General features: G+C 41.3%; 1 protein-coding gene across 1 annotated transcript; it reads left to right on the top strand.

The window, feature by feature from the left end:
- Positions 1 to 343: 343 nt before the first annotated feature.
- Positions 344 to 15,279, top strand: lrrc38b (leucine rich repeat containing 38b). Its single transcript, XM_085777793.1, has 2 exons — positions 344 to 1,938; positions 13,864 to 15,279. The coding sequence occupies exons 1-2, from the start codon at positions 1,311 to 1,313 to the stop codon at positions 14,109 to 14,111; spliced, it is 876 nt and encodes a 291-aa protein (XP_085633919.1). The 5' UTR covers positions 344 to 1,310; the 3' UTR covers positions 14,112 to 15,279.
- The last annotated feature ends 3,857 nt before the right edge of the window (positions 15,280 to 19,136 follow it).

Here is a 19,136-nt window from a genome sequence, read left to right as displayed (position 1 = left end):
TGAAGTTTCTCCAAAGGACAGGTTGTGTTTGAACGAGATATTCTCTAAAATCATCAAACCACCGAGGCTCACTGACAAAGCAATGACATGCTATTGTCAAAGGATTACAAAGCAAGAGAAAGGAATAATTAAAAATGTATGAAGGGCAAGTAGAATGTCTCAATATAATTGGCCTCATTGTTTGTTAATATTTTGTTTAAGGATTCTCAGCTGAATACATGTAAAAATAAATCACCATTGCTGTATTGTGAATAACGTGTCAGATTCCAACTGACTGTCATTTCTTCACACTATAGGAAGTGACATCACATGTTGACAGCGTGGTTCAGACACGCCTCCCTGGAAATAAGGAGAGGGGAGAGGCATGAGATAAACCATGGTAGATGCAGAGGCAGACATTGGCTTGGCATGGCTGTGTGCAGCCCAGCGCTACGATCTACGTCCATGAATCTCCTCTCTGGACATTTGGATTCTCTCCCTCCCCTTCACAGCCACTGAGGCTTGATATACGGTGCTGGAGGAGAGCTTTTACCACTCAGCTGTGCTGTGTCTCTCACAGCAGGTTGCAGGGCACTGGGAGATAGAGAAGGACTAATAGCGCGGGGGGGGGACAACCTTACCACACACACTTCAGTGATGGTCCGCGAGCTTCTTGCTCTCTCGTTTCAGACTGCCAGCTTTTTCTACGCTGAGACCTGGGACTAATGGAGGGATGCAACGATGATACTCTCTGCTTGCCATGCTTGAGTCACTGCTTCATATATCCTTTTGTGTCAGAGACCTTATTGCCTTTGTCTGTCACTGCTGCCAGATCTACTGTGGGGTAGCGTGGCGGACGGAGCCCCCTCCTCAACCCCCCTCCCCCTTGTCTGTGCCCCCAGCTTCTCATCACTCCCGGCTCGCTCGTGTCTATTTACCTCTCTTAAGCTACCCTCCCCTCTCTGTTAAGCTCCGTCTTTCTTGCTCTCCCGCTCCCCGCTGCTTACTATCTCCCTCTCTCTGCTCTTTCAAAGCAGCCAGTCTGCTTTTCTATCCGAGCAGCTTGCTACATGTTCTCCTGGAAAACAGTTCTCTCCGCTGCTCTGCCGCCCCACAGTTCCTGAGCCGCTTTTCATCTCCACGACAGCAGGATGTTCCTTCACGAGGATTGATCCCCTTCCACCCCCTTTCACTTTCCCCTTCCCTTCCCTTGTCCTCCTGATCTCCTGCCCTGTGACCCTCACCCTCTTGTTCTCAACCCCCACCCGCCCTCTCCTATTCACCCTGACCCCAAGCCTCTTTTCCTCCTAATTCATTTCACCCCCTTGACCATGTTGCCATGTGTCTTCTGGCTCCAACCTATCCTCATCTTGCTGTCCTCTGTCTTATGGACCCGGGGGGAAAACTGCCCAGCAACCTGCCTGTGCCCAGATCCTCACACCGTGGACTGCAGCGGCCGTGGGCTGACCCGTCTACCCGATGAGATCCCCTTGGACGTGCGCAGGCTTTTGCTGGCTGACAACTGGATACCCCGCATCCCCTCGGACTTCCTGGTTCTGTACAGTGACTTGGTCTACCTGGACCTGCGGAACAACTCCCTCTCCCACATAGAGCCGGGGACACTCAGCACCTCGTCCAGGCTGGTGTTCCTGGACCTGGGCAGCAACAATCTGACTGAAATCCCCAAGGGAACGTTTGGGGAGTCCCGTAGCTTGATTAAACTACGACTGGGCAACAACCCATATCTGAGCATGGTGAGCGAGGATGCTTTCCTGGGTCTCACCTCTCTGAGAGAACTGGAACTGGAGCGTAATGCACTGTCTACCCTAAAGGTGGGGGCACTGAGTCAGTTGCCCTCCCTGCGAGTGGTGAGGCTAGAGGGCAACCCCTGGGTATGCAATTGCAACTTTGCCAACCTGTTCACATGGCTAATGGAGAACAGTCACAAGCTGCCGAATGGTAAGTAGCAAGCATTGAAGAGACATTTGTTTTCCATATGGCTGACCCAAATAAAGCCTATCAGAGCACAACATACAACAGCGTTATAGCAAATCCATTTCCATAACACTTCTCTGGTCTATTTATGTTTTCCCTGTAGGAGAGGGAACCCCCCTCCCTCTCCCTTGTTCTAATTTTATCTGTTTCATTCTCCACCCCCATAGCTTATAATGTGTGAGACAGCGTGTGTAATATGAGACAATAGCTGTTGTTTGAAAGTGAAAACTACAAGGATGTTTTGTTTACACATTTGATTGAATCTCGAAACTCAGAATTAGGCACCAACTCAAAATGCAGTATTACAGAAAATGATAAAATGAATAAAGAATCGATTCACATTAAGAATTTCAGCCTGCAGTTTTTCTGTTTCCACATTTCAGCATGCTTATAAACCAAGCCTTGACCTGTTTCTTGCGTGGTAGTCAGATCGATCAATTTGCAGCTTATATTTATATAATATTTATGTAATACTTGCCATTTGGTTAACAGTGTAATTCAACAATATTTTTTTAAGGATTTTGTTTTCTACACCAATGGAAGTCAAACCCTTTCACATCTGTGTTGTACACTCTGTCCATGTGAATTTTTAGGCCCATATACTATGGACAGTCTACCACTGTGATTCAGCCTGGAGGGTTGAGTTAGATAACAGGGCTGAAGTTTTGGCGTGTTTGAGTGTGTGTGAGGCAATCTCTGTGTGTGCATGCAGATTTGACAAACACCAGGAGGTGAAGGGGATCGCCACGTCCCTGTAGAATAATTATACTGTGGGTAAGATCCGGTTACGTGGACTTGATTGGCCCTGCAGCCAGAGCTACTGTCTTCTGATAGGGGTTGCAAAATTTCCTGGATGAAACACAATGTACAATTGTCCAAATCTATGTTGATATCTTCCAGTTTTCAGCAGACAATATCTAAAACAACTGTCAGAAGCCGTTTATTTCAAGACAAATCATCATAATTATGTTTTGTTCAGAGGGAGCCAGAAATGTTTTACTGAAGGTCAGTCATATGTTTATTAATGTCCTTACAAAAGGACACAGACAGCAGTTATCTCATGAGTGCAAGCCAGCACGTGGGAGCCGGGGAGGCAAAAATAAACAGATCTGACAGTTCAGCCACACATGACTAGTAAGTCGTGCTGTTATCATTTTTAGATCAGAGTGTGGATTTGACGTATTACACGATTTTTGGCTTAATCTGAGAATTTAATATGAATGTGCCTCTCAGATTTGTGTCATGAACGAGGTATATTTTAAAAACATAATTCTGTTTATATCTGCAGTACATTATGTTCAGGTGCAGGGTGTTGTATAAAGGAGCACAGATAAGGATGGGGAACATTCATATCTGTCACTGTTCCAAGGTTGTTCTGGGCGTGAATCAAAGCAGTGGCCCACATGTTCTTCTCACTCAAGGTATGATCTTCTTTTCAGATGTGAGAAGGGATTATACGAGAAGATGGAAACCAATGCAACCCAACTAATCAGACGTCAAAGATACTCATATGGATATCCTGTAATTATAAAACACATAATCACCAAATTACAGTGGAAACATACAGTCGAAGCTGGATCCCTATTGTGATCCAACTGGAGAAGAAACTTAACTTCAGGATGCTCTAACATAACTAGCTGACTGTTGCAAACTGCTGACTCCTCACAAAAACTCACAATATACATTTAGGCCACAGTGTACCAGGCTATTGATACCGCTTTTACATTCCCTCTGGTCTTTTTTTACATTTGCCCCAAAAAACAGACAAGTAAAAGCCCAGTGAGAAGGCCATGTTGATAAAAATGGCAAGAATACCTAATGCAGGCTGCACATGCATTAATCACGGGGTCTAAGTGTTGTCATCTGCGAGGCATAATGAATTGCATCAGCAGTGCTGGCCAGGCAGACATCAACAACAAAGGAGACGCCAAGGGCCGAGCCAAGCTCCCAGCATGGCTGCCAACTGGCCCCAGAGTATACACACTCCCAGACTGAGTTAGTAATGCATATCTCACCTCATATGCAGCTCTTACAGACCCATCAGTGGGTGTTTGCTCATGACCCCAGAGAAGAGTCCACTGGCTTGAACAGTGAACACACACATGTACGCACACCCACCCACCCACACACACACACACACACACACATATGTGCTCATTTGTATGGAGCATCTCCAGTGGTCTACATTTGGTCTTTTGTATAATTTTTTATCTTTTCTTTGGCCACAAGGTGTATGGAATGTACTTTTTTTGTAATGCTAATAATGCTCCAAGACTGATTTTAGCAAAAGGAATAATGATTATTTTGGGTCTTGGGCTTCTCTTTTCTTCGTCAATACAAATGAGGGTAATACTTTACAATAAGGGTCCCTTAATTAACATTAGTTAGTACATAATTAGGCATTAATATATAAACTAATGTGTTAATTCATGCTGAGTAATGCATACATGATGATAACTTACATTATTTAACTTTTATTATTACTTAATTTATTGAATTGAATTTATTGACGGATAGCCCCTTGAGATGCAGCATATCATTTTTCGAGGGGGTCCCAACATTTATTAACTAACTCTGAGTAGTAAACATTAATTAATTGCTTACTAATAGGCTACATTAATTAATGTGTTTCCTAATCCTAAGTAATACATAATAGTGATTGTTAATATATCTGTAAACAGTTAATTAATGCTTAATAATGTACTAACTAATGTGCACGCTACCCTATTTAGGTACAGTTTAGGTACTAACAGTTAGTTACACATATTATTTGGGCTAGGTTCAGAAGAAAGAGTGGAGCGTGAGACACTGAACACAGTTTAGATTTAGCGACACCATATATTATAATTGTGAACCATAAACACATTAAATATTAACAGCAATGAATAGAATAAGAATATGAATGGCCATTCATAGAAAAACACAATGTACATATGTACGTTAATTAAGGGACCCTTATTGTAAAGTGTTACCCAAATGAGTTTTGTAACAGTTTAGTGAGGAGAGAAAGTAGTTTCCTAACTAATAATGTCCAAAACAAATCTTTGTCCCACTCCTCGTATAATATAGTTTTTGTTTTTCTTACTACAGTACTTTAAAACGCAGTGTGACGCACGGCTAGCAGAGTCTACTGATAGAAGAACACACAGCTAAGAATTACATTCTTTGTGGCAACGTGTATGTGTTTGTGAGAGAGAGAGCTTAAAGGGAAAATCCTACTCTCAGCACCACTGTTATGCTATGTTAATCAATCACATAGTCAAGATGTAAGAGGTGCTTAACACTCGCCACTTAGAGCCCCTGGTTTTGACATTTGACCATTGTTTGCCGTCATGGACTTGCTGTGAGTACAGTTGTGTCACACCGACTCTCTGTGGATCACATTTCTACAGTTGAGCAAACACAAGCTAGCAGGGAGGCGTGTAGCGTGTTGGATTTACAAACAAGGCCAGTTCTCACATGCAGGCATCGCACTGCCAGACCTAATTAACATAATGACTGAGCTCTCGATCACGGGGGGAAAAATGCAATGACCTATTCTCTGCAACGTCGTATTACACAATAACAGATGGACACTCATTAATGAATGAGGTTGACTTGATAAGCTTTTCAATATGTATCATCTTTAACAGCCGTCATCAGTGTGGGTGTTTCAACTTAATATCTCATTCATCATGGAGAAAATCAATTAGAGTGACACAAATCACAGTTTAAGCTGCATGTGTGTGGGTGTTGCATCCTTACAGTATGTCTGTTCATCATACAACAGATGTTAAAGAGACCTACACTACACAATTATTGTAACACTATGTGCAAACTGACATAATGACAAAGTTTGTGTATACTCAAAGATGTCAGTGTGAATCTGTTTTCTGTGAGTAGTGTTTATCTAGGTCCCTTGCACAAAATGCACAACAAAGTGACGTCAGCCCATACTGTGTATTTTTATTAGTGCAAAATGATAAATTAATTATTTTATATTCACTCTAACAAACGCATATAGTGCATTACAGATTGGTTTTACTTTTTACTGTAACTATGATCAGAAGGAGGCTGCCCTATAATATGATGTCATTCTGATTGAATTTAAAAACAGCAATACTCAGCCAAGTGTAAAATGTGGCAGCAGAAGCATAGCTGAGCAGAATTTTAATATGATTAAAAAAAAGAAAGGTGGATGGATCATTACGAATATTCACTTCTATTAAAATTGAGTCTCTCTGAGATCTCTATGGTTCCCTCTGTGGTGCCCATGTGTAAACCCAATTCCCTTTCCATTTTTCACATCTTGATTTCCCCTGTGATTTTTTGGAGTTCACAAAGCAGCACACTTTTCTGTTTGCATAACTTTGATTACTGCAGGTCAGGATGATGAGTGGGTGGAAGATGCAGCAAATTCTGGACTTTTTTTTTTTTTGGATAGAAAAACAGATCCCTTTCCTCGTGGCAGTGTTTTGTCTCCTAAGCGCACCACAAGATGTAATTCTTTCGTAGACTCTCAGCTTGACAGAATATGCAGGGAAGTGGTGATGTAGAGCTGCAAAGTATTTAGACACACGCATATATAACAATCTCCATCCTTTTTTTTTTGTCCGTTTCTCTGTTTTTTAAGACACCAATTAGGTTCATAAATGTTTAAAAGGAGGGATGAGTGTAAACATGATCCACTGCTGTCTCCAGTGCTCTTGGGTTAAGGATGAACAAAGGCCATGTATAATTCAGACTGACACAGTTCCACGGCACATTGGCCAGGGTAATTGGAGCCAGAACTGCCCACAGGGCAGGGCAGGCCGACTCCCATGAGACTGAGGCTGGGGCTCATTGTGGCATTGCTATCAACACTAGTCATGACCTGAAGAGTTTCACTACAAAGTAGCAGTTCATGTGACAGGGTCAGAGTCTGAATTTTCCTTCACAGCCTATCAAGTTGCTCCCCAGAGACCTGTTAGCACACTGTGCACAATCAGCTCTGAAAATATGATGCCGTTGACCGGCGCTGTACGTACTATAGCACACACACACACACACACACACACACACACACACACACTTGATGCCCCACATGACATTACTTGCTATATTTTACCACTCATGGGTATGTGATGAGAAAATATCTATCCCATTAACACAGGCTGACAGCTTCTTTTATCTTGGCCTAATTTGATGTTTATTTAAAGTTGGGATGTGAGAGAGACAGCGCTGGCAAGGGAGAGCAGAGTGTGAAAAGGTGGACAGAATTACACAGTGTGACAGCATCAGCTGCTGCATGTACAGTACAGAAGCAGAGAGGATAATCTTCCAGAGTCAGAAATAAAAGGTGAAAAGCCAAAAGCTTTATTTCACTGGCAGTGTGCAGCACTATACATGATGGATTCTTCCCTTTGTGCCTGTGTGTGGTCGAGTGTGAAGCAGAAACTGCTAAGAACTGCGTATTTAGCTGTTTTATCACAATGAATTATGACCACAGACAAGTGGTGAATCTGATAGCGTTCACCCTCTAACATCCCATATTCTGCGTGTGCAGTTGTGTTGAGACATTTTGAATATGCCCACGGTGCAGTGATGTCACTGAGTCTCCATGCAAAAGGAATCCCCTCTTGAATGATTCACCCTCGCCCCACTGTCACATGAATGCTTGTCATTTAGTGCAGTCATTTCACACATTCTCCACTCTGCTCCTGCTCTTGTGCTTTTCTTGCACAGATCTCCGGCCATTTTTCCTCACATTCTCTTTCTGTGATTGCATCTGAATAATTCTTCAGTCTGCGTAATTATGTCTGGCTGAGTATTGGACTTGACTGGCACGTTGGTCTCACTTAATAAAGTAGGGAAGGGACAGTTTTGTAAGTCATTATCATAAATGGATTATTTGGCAGTGGAGTGTATAGATGCTGGTGACTTGGCACTTGAGCATGAACGCCAACTCCTGCAGGAGTCTGCAGATGTGAGATTGTGGAGATTTTTTGCCTTTGCTATTGGTGCAGAGATCAATCTGGACCGACAGCCTGGTGTCCGGGGAGGGAGGAGAAACAAGCCTCCGATATCAGTCTGTCACAGCTAGGCAGATCAATCACAGCACAGACAGCACATAGCCAATCCCCTTGGTTTGGCTGTAATCCTAAATGTAATCCATCAACTGTCCGCACCAGGAATGTAACATAGCTGTGGCGGCCGACATACCTGATAGTGTAAGGGCATAATTCTTGTTACATTATTGCCCAGTAACCTGCCCCAGCCATCTTAGGGGTCATGGTGGTATATGGGATCATTTATTAACCCAATCTTCTTACCAATTTACAAGGCCTACTGACTGTTGGTTTTATTGCCAGTGGTTTCTCAATTAGTCAGGTTAGTGTTAGTCATGTAAAAACATTGATTCTACTGATTACATGTTTGTGTTGTGGCTGTTTAAAGCCCCAGTATGTAACTTATTTGGCTTTTTATTAGCAAAAATCAAATATTGCTTACATAAATACGTATTTCACTTAAGTCGAATCACACCCACATACAAATGAAAGCTTTCTCGTACCTTAGAATGAGTTGTTACAAGTTGTTACAAATATACAAGGGGGGGCGCACCGAACCGAGGCTGCCATGTTGCATCGCCATTTTTTACGTTCAGTGGCAGCGTGACCGTAGGTAACCACAGAAACTCACCGGAGCTGTCGGCTCGGGGAGAAGGTTTTCCAGGTAGCGCCTGTTAAAACTGTCACCACTGTGTAGTGTGAGGAAGGATGGAGGCACTGGTGTTGCATTCAGGTGCAGTCAGGCAGACGGCCGTCAGCAAACCAACCGGATGCCATTTTACTTGACGAGAGAAAGACGATAAAACGTGGGTCAGGTAAACAATACGACATCACCATGACATCACGCCTGTATTGTTTTGCTTTGTGCTGGCGGACCACTTGTTTACATAGACGCTTGTTTATCCTGTTACATGCAGCGTCTGTTGTCTGTCTGACGTCTGCCCGATTTCACGTGAATGCAACATCAAGAATATGTTCAGATATGCAAGCGCACCGCTAGATGGGGGGAATTCCTACACATTATACCTTTAAGGTTTCCACTGCTTTTTATTATACAGTTTAGTGCTGTGACACAGAAAACCTACTAGACGTACAAGAGCAGATGTTCAACCTGCATTTAACCCATTCAATCCCAGAGACTCTAGTCTACTCTGCACCTGTGTTTCCAAGCATGTTAATAGAGTAGACAAAAATTCTCTGCCACACTACGGTCATCTTTTGTTCCTCGTAACACATCAGTGTTTAATTATAAGCTCTCGTGCTTTGAATAGGCAGCTGAAGGAAACTCAATCAAAGAGGTGGCTGTCAAAATCTGGCACCAAACTAGAAGAAGAAGAAGGGAAATGTGGGCATTTTAGCAAATAATCACCATTTGCATGTTCACTAACTCTGTTTTGATCATGATAAGTGTGTGATAATGCTGCAGCTCCTGCAGCGTAGGATAATTTCAGTCTCAGCTGTTATTAATCAAGCATCTAGGACAGGCAAGACCAGACAGAGCAGTCTCAAAGGCAAAGGCTAACTCTCTGAGGTGATGGGTTCCTTTGCCGAGCAATAAGTGCACTGTGAATATGACTATAATGCATTTATCTCAGCCACAAACAGACAAGACTGGCTCTCCTAATTATATTGGATTTACTGGATTTTCAGATGTAGGCTTCTCAAAGTCTTTGTCTTTACTCATGTGTGTGGAAGCGATACTGAAGGCCAGTGTTCTCTGTCTTTGTCGGACACTTTCTCAATCCTCTGTTTGCACATTTACAATATTTTGTTTCTCTATTGCTACACGTCATTACAAAGCTCAAACAAATAGCAGGGATTACCTGGTGTGAAGTCCCTTTAAAAAACCTTCACTAATGTATGACTGTATTATTATGCAAGATTATATAATCCAAGGTCAAGCCACTTATTTTTTAAAAAACAAAACAAAAACATTAGCTCATTATTGTCACAGAGAGACTTGATGAACCATCTGTAAATGTGCTGTGCACTAGATTATAACAACAGCAGACTCAGACTCTGAGCAGTTTCCTCTCACACAGTTGAGGCTATAAATATGATTTGATCTCTTATTCTCCTGACATAAGGTAGACATGCCTTGGCATCATCCTGCCAGTAGCCATTCTGCTATTCTCTGGCTGCACCAACACTGTTGGTGTTGGCGCCTTGTCAGTTTGGAGCCTCTCTCTTGAAGCTGGTTTGCTTCTGACTCACTTCATCTGATACAGATCCAGGGCTTCTTGAGATTTCTGAGGAGCTTGTCCAGGAGGCACTTGGATGCCAGTTGTGGTAGTGCCAGTTATGGTCTGCATGTCTGACACATTAGAAGCAAAAGCTAATTATGCTCCACAAATGACAAACACTGAGGTGTAAATTGTCCTCCATACACAAGATGACTAAAAGCAGGATTTGAGTGTGACATTTTCATATCCTCTGTTTTTCTTATTGTCAAGTGCAAGTGTAACCAAAGCCTGATTTAGCTTCATCTTTCAAGTCATCGACCTCCACTGATGACTGACTGGTGACATGTGGCTGCCTTACAATTAACATATTTTGTTTTGACCTAATCTTACATATGTTATTCTAGTGTCTCTATGGCAACACATGTGTAAAAAGTTGAAAATAGACCCCAACAATTTCACTATTTACTGGTTGCCCTAATTTTTGGGATTTTATTATTAATATTAGTCTTATTATTTGCTTTTATTTGAAAATTAAATCTTAACTTTAAAAAATAAGATGACTCCAGGAATTAAGCATTTATTCTCTGATATTTATTCTCTGCAAATATTTATTCTCTGTTTCTAATGGCTGATTAATGCTGTTAGTAAAATCCTATTTCTTGTAATGAACCTCTTCTTTTTTATATTACAAGTTTTTCACGAGTTCAAGCTCAACAGGAGGCCATTCGTCACCATCGTTTTATGATGCTACTGCATCATAACTGTTGTAAGTTTCAAGATTTTCAGAGCTATAACACAAGTCAAGAGGGTGCTGGAGGCAAGTAGATCAAAACATCGTCACTTTAAACTCTTCAGTGGAAACAGTCAGTTTGTTGTTTACAGAGATCTTCATTAGAAATGTAAATCCACAGAATAATCTATGTGACAGATTGAATGTGTTAAAATGACAAGATTAGAAAGCCATGCGTATAATATCAAATTAAAATTTAACCTGTAGTTCATAAATGCTTTCTTTCTATCCTGTAATTTTGGATGTAGCTATGTGTTAACGTCTCGTGTCCTCCACTAATTGAATGTTAAAAGAAATGCGAGAATCAGGATCTTGTAATGAGGGATTAGTGTCACTAAGTTTTATCAAGCTCTTAAAGAGTTCAGTTACCACCCTAATTAATACTGCAGAGAGTCAATCAGAGGAGCATGGAAACCAATTCCATGCCATCACTAATTTCCATTATTTCTTTTTTCCATCGTCACTTAACACTTTTGAAGCAGATTATAGGATACCTTCTTTACAGTTATATAAAGCAATGTTTGACATATCAACCAATATGCACATATTATTATTTCATTATAAGTTTAGTCTTGCCATTCAGTTAATATTCACTTTGCTTTAATAGTCACGGCATTTAATGGAATACCCACGGACAGATGTATGTCTGAAATAAGGTATGAATGAATGTAATTGTAGCCAGCCACAAGAGAGGCTATTCAGTTGTATTATAGAGGAGCATGCTAGAAATTATGCTGACTGTTGAGCTAAGACTCAGAATTGATGTACTGCCAAGTATCTGCATTTGCATGTGCAGTAACAGTGGAAAATAGCCACCCACATTGCAAGGCTTCATTTCTTCCCACCTATAAGCTAACATCCACATCAATATGTCTAGTTTTTCCCTAAAGCATCGCCAACATGAGGGGAGCTAACTGTAGCCTATATAGTGCCATCTAAAGTGGTTTCAGTGTCAGGGATATGACAGTTACTGTAGGAGATACTGTATGTGATGTTCACTGGCTTGGAACAGCAATGCAAGTGTGTAATTAGTACAGCAAAACAAGTTGAATGACAGAGTCTGTAAAACACCATTGACTGTACTTTCAGCATCAGTGGCTGCTTTTAAAGGGACATTGTGTAACTTCTTGTATTATCTATTCACGGAAATCAACTATTTGGTTAAAAAGTCTGCTTCATTAATCAGTAATCCCCCCCATCAACAAACTGAAGTGTTCCGGTAAGCTCTGAATTAGCCGTTCATATCATTCATATCTACATGGAGCGGGTAAGCTCGGTGCTGGCTGCCATGTGGTGTCGCCGTGTTTTTACGTTCAGTGGCAGCGTGACGGTAGGAAACCACGGAAACTCACCGTAGACACCGGAGCTGTCGGCTCAGGTCGAGGTGGCGTCTGTGAAAAGTCACCGCGGTAACGCAGTGAGGAGGAATGGAGCGTTACACTGATGCTGCATTCACCTGCAGTCGGGCAGACGGCCGTCGGTAACAAACCAGATGTCATTTTAGTCACAGAAGTCGAGAGAAAGCCGGTAAAACGCGGGTCAGGTAAACAATACGACATCGCCATGACAACATATTGTCACGTGTATTGTTTTGCCTCGTGCTGACGGACCACTTGTTTACATAGAGGCTTGTTTATGCTGTTACCTGCAGCGGCTGTCCTCCATCTGCCGTCTGCCCAATTTCACATGAATGCAGCATGAAACATACGATTGAGTTGTTTGCGATATACAACCGCAACACTAGATGGGAGGAATTCCTACACAATGTACCTTTAAACATAAACATGTTAAAACTAATCCCAGGGATCCAATGTTGAGCTCAAAGGAGACTTGTACCCCTGAAATCCAACAGGCCACAGCCAATGTCCTTTTCAGCTAAAATGATGTCTGAACAATAAACTAGAAGTGATGGAGACCAGCAGCACTCTCTGATTTATCACGCTTTCATCCTGAGATGAGTTTGGTCAAGGTGCCCTCGTCCCAGACGGTGTCCTCCACTGATGCATCAGTAAATGTTTGGGATGTAACTGGGAGTCATATTTAATGAGGAAGGGTATTCTTTGCCTTTCGTAGCTGGCAGCCAAGATGAAAATGATTTAAGCGGATGTTTATTTCATTTTCCGGTCTTGTTATCAGAGGCACAGAGATAGACCACACTGCACTGCTCTACACTATTACATTACCTTAAGACAAAAATAAAGGCTCTCTTACAAAGCATATGAATAATTTGAAAAGCTCTGCACAGCACATACTGTATTAAGTTAGCAGTAGACTGTACATTTACAGTATTGCTCTGCCTCACAGCTTCGTAGTACTTATACTGTATTCCCACAGTGAATCTACAGTCACGCCGTGAGTGGGTGTGCTCTATACACAGTGCAACTTCATCTTATGAGTGATGACTTCTGATCAACCCTACACTTATTAAATCAGCTCACACTGCACACTGTTGAATTCAGAGGTTTTACAACATAACAAACAAGCATGCACATCATTCTCTGAACACATGTGGCCTTGGTGAGCTATAAAGAATTTAAAGGCTGGTTTCCAATATGCATGTAGATTATTGGGTTATTCTAGAAAAGATGTGGTCTGTGTTTTATGTTAGTATGTGTACACGTGAGCTGCATGTCACATATACAGATCCCTCAATGGAAAAACATGTATCACTTTTAATTCTAAGGATTTGAAGAATTAGTGAAGCAGCAGCTGAGGTCTTGTGGTTGTATGGTATGTTACTCTGTATTAAGACACAGCTGCTTCTACATTATGTCATTTCTGGTTTGCTGCCAGATGAATTAATTTGTTTAAAAGTCCATACATGTTACATAATTCACTGCAACGTTGGGTCAGTAAATCTGTGTAATCTTATTTTTGTGTTTGGATGCAGGAGTGGAAGGGATGGAGTGTTCCCTCCCTATGGATGGGAGACGTGTATCCCTGTCCCAGCTCTCAAAGGACAGCTTCCGTGAGTGCCAGGCTACTCTGACTCTAACAGACCTGCTCATCATCATTTTCTCTGGCATCTCAGTGTCTGTGGTGGCCATCATGACCAGCTTCTTCCTGGCGTCAACTGTTCATTGCTTCCAGCGCTGGAGTAAAGGCACCAAAGGGGATGAGGAGGAAAGTGAAGAGTGAACAGGATTTTACTTATCAAGCGCCCGAATTGAATGGGCACCTCAAACAATGAGGGGACACCACAGACTGTGTGCTACATGTGACAAGTTTCATGCTGTGCCCAGCGAATATGCAGGACTGTTAACGGTAGGATCTTAGCCTGCTACGGTTGCAGTTGTTGTGTTTGCACACGGACAATTTGGTAACAAAGGACATTCCCAAGGAATGAGCCAAAGTCCCAATAAAGATTAGCGAGTGCCCAGTTCCACTCGCAAAATGATATCATAGAGTACACATTTTTAGGTGTGAGAGCGTGTGGCCATTGTTACAAGCCTACACAAATGCGAAATAGGTCCGAAATGAAGAAGTGTTGCTGCAGTGCTCACAGTGCTGTCGTAATAGTCTTAGACAAGCCAATTACTTCAACAAAGTCAAATCACATGGATGTCCAAATGTGGAGTCTGAATCCTGTAAAGTGACATCAAAGTTAGTGCAACTGTTTAGATGATTTTCATTGGGGTTTTTCCCATGTAGGGCAGAATGATTGATCTGGATCCCACTTAAGAAAAGAAAAACAAAAAATAAATAAAAGTATGTCATACCGACCAGTGACCTCAGTAATTAACTGCCTACAACATGATATGCTGGCATATCCTGCCATATTCAATGTCTCTTTTTGGACAGCCTCACTCACCAACATTCAAAAGTGGTTCACAAGCACCAGAGAAGGAAAACACTGTTGTCTGTCAAATTGGAAGGATTTGGTCAATGATGAGACGATAGGTGATGTACCTGAGGCAGGTTGAGTTAGGTCTACACATTCTTTTAGCAGTATATTCATTATATAATCACAAACATGTACAAAGGAAAACATTGTACAAATATATAAATCAAGAGGATATACTGTATGTTCCTTAGATTGATAACTGTGAACAGTGTAGAAATAAATTATCTCCAATATAACCTCAAGAATTATGGCAAATATGGTATTATAATAGAATCTATGTAGAACCTGTGTCAAACAACGCACTTTAAATGTGAACCTGATTTCGGCAATCCCCTAATTGCACCATGTAGACTGGTTTTGTCATCATCTGCCAAAGATTATAGGTTAGGGCGAGGAAGAGATTGCATTTAAGGACTTTGATGTGGATAAAGTTTTATTTAGTGAGGTAGTGGTAGCTCTTAATAGAAGGCAGCACTATAGCCAAATCTCTGTATACACATATTGTACTCAGTCAAGCAGTTATGGTCTCCAAAGCTTTACATTTTCTTCTGGTCTGTCTACGGATGAACCACATGTCTTACTTGGCTTCATACAAGGCAGTCTTTAACCTCAATTTTAACAGGAAGGTAATTTCAGAACAGGTTGAACTGAGGGTGGCAAGCAAGAGGTTAATGTCATGAGGAATAAATAGATGTCTATTGTTGTGTTTAGGATTTCCAGAATATATATGTCATGGACTCCAGTATCTTGTAGTAAAGCTGCTGATCTAATTCCCAGGGGAAGTCTCATATCAAACTCTTCTACTGTATGACCATCTGTGTTCACAAGAGTGACAGGACAGTACCTTACTGTAAATAAGGCAGTGCCCTGAATTTCATGGGGTTTCCGTTTCTTATTTGCATCCTGTATATTAAAATCCTCCATGATCAGGATTTGGAATGCACAAAGCCGGACTCTTTATATTTCCTTTTCCCCAAAGCTAAGGTATGTTGCATCGCTTCTCACATTTTTGTAAGGCATGAATAATTCAGCGAAATTGAGAGATGAAGCAGAAGGAATGTCAGGCCTCTAAACGTAAACAAGCAGAGGACAGAAGAAGAGCCATGAACAAATAGAGCCATCGTTTCTGCGCGCTTGACAAAAGATAAAAAGGAATTCAAAATGTCCCTTTAGAACAAGTCAGAGCCCTGAATGTGCTGTTCTGAAGCACATTTTGCAGAGATGACAATAAATAAATGTGGCCTTATTTACTTTGCATTATTTTTCATTAGTATCAGCATCAATAAAAGCACAAATATTTCACCTGAAGCTACTCCTAAAACAACTTTAAATGATACACCAGGACATATGTTGGCCTGTTAGCCTGCATTGTCACAGTATGTTTTCATTAATGTGTGTTGTCACATGTTGTGCTGAAAGTGCCACATCCAGATTTGTACTGTTTAGATGTTGTGTATTTGCCAGAATTCAAATACATATGACACACTGAAGACACACGCCCTCTTGAAATTCATATCCATTTACTGTATAACAGCCATCTGACCTTCCTCTAAATCCCTTCCCCTGAACAGCAACCACCCAATCATAAACGTAAGGCAAACGCCTTAGATTTCTACATTTACGTTCTACCATCAGAACCACAGCAACAATAACATTACAGTCCAAAGGGGATCTAACCTAAGCAATTCCTGCTTCTTATGCCACTTTGGTCAATGATACTGAACTTACACTTAATACTTAATGACGTATTGCCAGAGTAAAGATGCCCATAGATGAGAGAATGAGGGTACAGATATTTAGGAACTCAACTCCCAATGAAAAGTTTGAAACCATTTGGATTTAGCATGAGCAAATGTCAAGTTATTGGCTTGAGGAGAGCAGGTTCCTGTTCAGACAAATCATTTGGCCACCAGCTAAAGTGGATTCATTGGAGAAACTCTTTTTTTTCTTAACCACAATCTGGAGCTGCAGACCTGGATCGAGGAATCAGAGGGAGAGTTTTGATACATATCATTATCATTTCCAACTACTGTGTAGTTACTGTATATTAACAAATTATCATGTTAGCTTAGCTATTAGCTTGATGCATATGTTAGCATGTCATTTTCCTTTCTCTTACTCATTTTATTAAGTAAATAGCAGCACATTAGAGCATGCACTGTTGAGTTACCTATGGTACAAAGTTCAGATTCATGTCTATTTTTCTATTAAACCTTTCAGAATGAAACATTTATTTACTCTGTCGGTCCCCAAAGTTTTTTTTTTTTTTTTTCGTTTTTGGCATTGCACACCCTCGAAAGCAGAGGCACTAGTGGGGCTGCCGTCCTACAGTTTGTTTTGACATTGCTTCAAATACCAAAATCCATGTTATTGTTTTGTCAGATAAATGTCAGAATGGCTCAATTCTAAATGAGGTGACAGAGGAGAGTATGAGGTTGTTGCTGCAGCTAAATGCATTTCCAAATGTCAAACAGACCATATGTGTAGCTGTAAATTGATGTTTGGTAAACAAAATAAAATCATTTTCCTCTGTCCTCTGGTCTATATTTGTTCAGAATTTGTATGGCAGTACATGACGATACAGCAAGATGATCATGTATTATTTAAATAACATTCTGTACAGTACCAGTGGCACAGACACAGCCTGCACATGGCAAGTAAAAATACAGTATGCAAGGTTTAGACTCAGTGATTTTTGCTTTATCCATTCCAAACACAGTCTTGCATGCAGACAATGTGGCAACAATAACAGAGCCATTCTTAGCAAAGCAGTATCTATCTGCAAAGTGTTAATAATGACTCAGTGGTAACTGTGAATCTCTTCCCCTCATTTCCTGAAGTTGACAGATTTTTAGTCTCGTCAACAGCAGCAAATGAGAGAGGCTCATCTGTAAACATGGCACAGCGTGTTATTTCACACAGCACTGTTATCACACTGCAGGTATGCAAATGGATGCACTATTTTTGGAAAGGGTGTTAGAGAAATTAGAGATTTAGAAAAAATAAATAAATAAAAAATCAAATACCATCCACTTGCATAACAAATATCCAGCCTGCTGGTGGACAATTTCTTTCCTTTAAAGCCGTAAGCATTTGGACAATCTGTGTGCAGCATGATGAAAGGATAACTATGTCGGACGAAAACAAATTGACATGCAATGCAATCCCATCTGAGCAAGGCATTTGTCCTGCTTGTCTCCAGTGTCTTTTTTTTCAGTATCAAGTTCTTAACCTCTTGCCACTGCATGGAGAAGTTACTTCTTGGTTGACACAGGTCTGTGCTTCTTTTTCCATCCCTCATACTGGAAATTAATTTCTCTACATAATTCTCAGCGTGCTCCTTTGTTAGAGTCTCTTATGAGAATAAAAAAGGTGGTCTAATGTGATGAGGATATGAAAGGCTCAGGGCATGTACTGTTGGCTGGAGAGAAAGCATATGTGCACAGTGTGAGTATGGGATCATTTATGGAGGTATTTGCAATATAAAATAGGCATTGCCACATTGGTTGGAGAGAGACTTGCACATTACTACAATCGTGCACCACTGAAAAGAGGCCTGTGAGGGTGGTGGTCATGATGAGGATTCTCCTGCAACCATTTACCTCATTTGGTTGTCATGGTTACACAGCCGGAGGCCCGAGCTCTTGGACGCCGAGGCGGGAGCAGGGAGAGGGAGGGATGCTGGGAAGCATGGCCCTCAGTGTGGCTGCCTCGTCTCTCTTCACATGCATCAACTAACTGGACCTGGCATTTAAAAAAAAAATGTCCATAGCACTGTGAACCAATCTGTGACTTTCGCATCCCTCCTCCATCTTTGATTCGTCTGCAAAAAGATTGTGATAGGTCAGATAAGGATATCCTTCATGACATCCATGTTAGCAGAGTGTAAAGCCTTTAAACAGAGGAAGGTCTTTTTTCTGTGACTGAAAATCATTATACTACCACTGACAGAGGAGTGATTAATTGTAGCAGCGTCTTCACTTTAGCCAAGAATAAGAGAGTATGTACTGAAAATATTCATACCTATCCCATGTTAGATCTCAATTGATTACGGTACTGATACCATGACAATATCCCAGCACCTGGTCCAAGGAGAAACACACATGGCTTGTTTTCAGATACCGTGGCTTATAAAAGTTATATAAATATCTATTTTTCTTTTATAAAGAAGCATTTTATGGAGCTAATTTATTCCCTCATTCTGGGAAAGATGTACTGGTGTGGGCGGAGTTGTGTTTTGTTATCTGTATCTCTGTGGGTTACATGCTGTCATTCCGACATCCCACCATTCTGACATACCGCTATTCCGACATGTGAAC

Source organism: Trachurus japonicus, chromosome 5 (assembly GCF_045865225.1).
Source record: "Trachurus japonicus isolate A0001 chromosome 5, Traja_1.0".
In the NCBI taxonomy this organism is placed as follows: Eukaryota; Metazoa; Chordata; class Actinopteri; order Carangiformes; family Carangidae; genus Trachurus; species Trachurus japonicus.
Note: the sequence above shows the minus strand (reverse complement) of the source record. Positions and strands in the feature narration are given on the sequence as shown.

What these genes read in the sequence shown, in the direction of transcription:
- lrrc38b (XM_085777793.1), top strand. Translation starts at nt 1,311, where the DNA reads ATGTTGCCATGTGTCTTCTGGCTCCAACCTATCCTCATCTTGCTGTCC. An exon ending in CAGTCACAAGCTGCCGAATG is followed by an intron (nt 1,939 to 13,863) that starts GTAAGTAGCAAG and finishes GTTTGGATGCAG; the next exon opens with GAGTGGAAGGGATGGAGTGT.